General features: G+C 35.2%; 1 protein-coding gene across 1 annotated transcript in view; it reads right to left on the minus strand.

The window, feature by feature from the left end:
- LOC119636557 (putative ATP-dependent RNA helicase TDRD12) overlaps positions 1-2,244 on the minus strand; it is an 8,035-nt gene continuing 5,791 nt past the window's right edge. Inside the window, exons 8-9 of the mRNA XM_038031958.1 lie at positions 1,652-2,239; positions 1-1,580 (exon numbers count right to left, since the gene is read on the minus strand). Coding sequence (XP_037887886.1) covers positions 66-1,580; positions 1,652-2,239 — 2,103 coding nt within the window. The 3' untranslated portion in view covers positions 1-65. The remainder of the gene's footprint in view (positions 1,581-1,651; positions 2,240-2,244) is intronic.

The raw sequence follows: 2,244 nt of genomic DNA on the forward strand, positions 1-2,244 counted from the left end.
GTAAAAGTTCGTATTCTTTCATCTTTTTTTATTAATGCCTGGGCATTGGAAAATTAAGGGAATAGTTAGGAGAAAGGATCGTCATCGTCTTCACAGTTCTCGGTGCGATTGTAAGTGTGAAACAAACATTGTTCGGTATCACTTTCGGAATCAGTTATTTCATCGGAAGCAACCTTATAGTTTAAAGGTGTTGGGTTTATTCCGTCAATTTCACGGACATCAATAAAATTATAATCGTAAGACAACCAACCAAACTTTCCAGGATCTTTTAAGAGTCTTGGCCAAGTGATATATACACACTTAACGAGGCGTACTATGACGTTGAGACCAAGCAATTCGTGGGACACTAATTTTGGCGCAACTGCACCCAAAAGATTTAAAATTAAGATGTTTTCTTCACCATGAATTTCGGCGGCAAAATGTAACTGATCCTTGCCCACTTTCAAATAATAATCTTTAATGTCTGGAACATGAATGGACAAGAAAATTAGGTAACCGTTTTGATGCCAAGTAGTTCTTGGACGTTTATGTAAAACTTTTAAAGGGGGTAGGCGGTGTTTATCTTGTAATGACGGGGTTAATTTTTCCTTTTTTTCTTGTTCGTTCTCTTCTGACAATTTATCAATCCCGTTTATTAATTTCGGTTCTTCAGATGTTGTAGCTTCCGCACCGGAGATTTCAGTTTTTTCGTCTTTCAATTCTATAAAATCTACCGCGTCTAATGCGTTACACTTTTTGATGCATTCTAATAACTCGTTGAATGTTACTGGCTTGTCAATTGCGCCCTCGTGTTGTGGATTTCTTTCATTTAACTCCTTTATTTCAAAATCAATTTCTGAGTTTAAAAAATGCTTGGTTTCTGGATCAGCGACAGTCACGCCATTTTCCAGCAAGACTTTATTAAATAGGGAAGCATGTGTAAAATCACCCTCCTCCTCGCACTCATAGAATAGGACGATGTAAGAATTAATTGGAAACTTGCATAGAGTAAAAATTGCTTGGCTTTTTTTTGAATTCTGCTGTACGGCATATACGTATAAAAATTGTTTACATACTTTATGACGTTTGGTGAAGCGATCCCATTGTATGCCAGCCAGGTGACAATGTATAGCTTGATATGGAATAAAATTTACAATTTCCTCGCTGGTCTCATAAAGGAAATCTTTGTATAAATCTCCTGACTTCACATTAATAAAGCAAGCATAATCGCATAAAAAAAATCTGTAAAGACGTTCACTTATTTCATTGCCGAATATGCAATGTACCTTGGCCCGTAAATACAAATTATTGTACTTAACTATGCAATTATGCAGAGGTTGAAAATCATAGATTTTTGGATGATTATTATTATAGATAGCTTTCATGTTGTGAACATGTTTATCAATCAGTTCGATTAATTGATTAAATGTTCGCGTGGAAATCGGATCGATTAACTGTACAAACATATTCTCCCAATTTCCGTTTTCGTCTTCATCACCGATTTCTACTTTTACCAATTCATTAAGAGGTAATTCACTCCAAGATTCTTTAAAGTGGATCGTTTGGTTATAAAATGATGTAGACTTGTTAAGAGCACCCGACTATATATTTAAATGAAATGAAAATAAATGCCAATAAGCGGATATGATTAATTGTTAAGTTCGTGCCTTACCTCATTTTCGAGTTTGTCTTCATTTGGACCAGGTTCCGATATCTCTTCCTGCTTCTTCCCAATATGATTTACTACTTTCTCCTTCTTATTTGCATTTTCGTTAATTTGCGGGCTGGTTTCTATTTGATCTTCATTTGTTAAGTTTCCGGCTGGTGAATTAATTGAAATCAATGAACTTTCATCGTTTACATTCGAATTATGACCAATTTTGGGTACTGGGGGCGGTAATTTCAATAAACCGTATTCTTTAGCTATATCACATACATTCTTCCTATCACCTTTATATTGTAAAGCGAGTTCGTTTGCAAATAACGTCAATTTTAAATCGATCAGCTGCCTATAAGTGCCAATCGCATTGAGTCTTTCCATTACAACCAGTTTATCTATCCATATGGTAGATGCTAAAGCAAAATTTACACTAACATGCACTACTTGGTTATCTTTAATGTCATCCACAATCCACTTCTGCACTTTTTTAATAGCCGCCGAATCCCACATACGTTCGTTATCGTAAGGTACTACATTCATTAAACGGATATCAATCGCTTGATGTGGAAAATCTTTAAATTTCTGATGACAAAGGCAAATTTCTT

Source organism: Glossina fuscipes, unplaced genomic scaffold (genome assembly GCF_014805625.2).
Source record: "Glossina fuscipes isolate IAEA_lab_2018 unplaced genomic scaffold, Yale_Gfus_2 28, whole genome shotgun sequence".
NCBI lineage: Eukaryota > Metazoa > Arthropoda > Insecta > Diptera > Glossinidae > Glossina > Glossina fuscipes.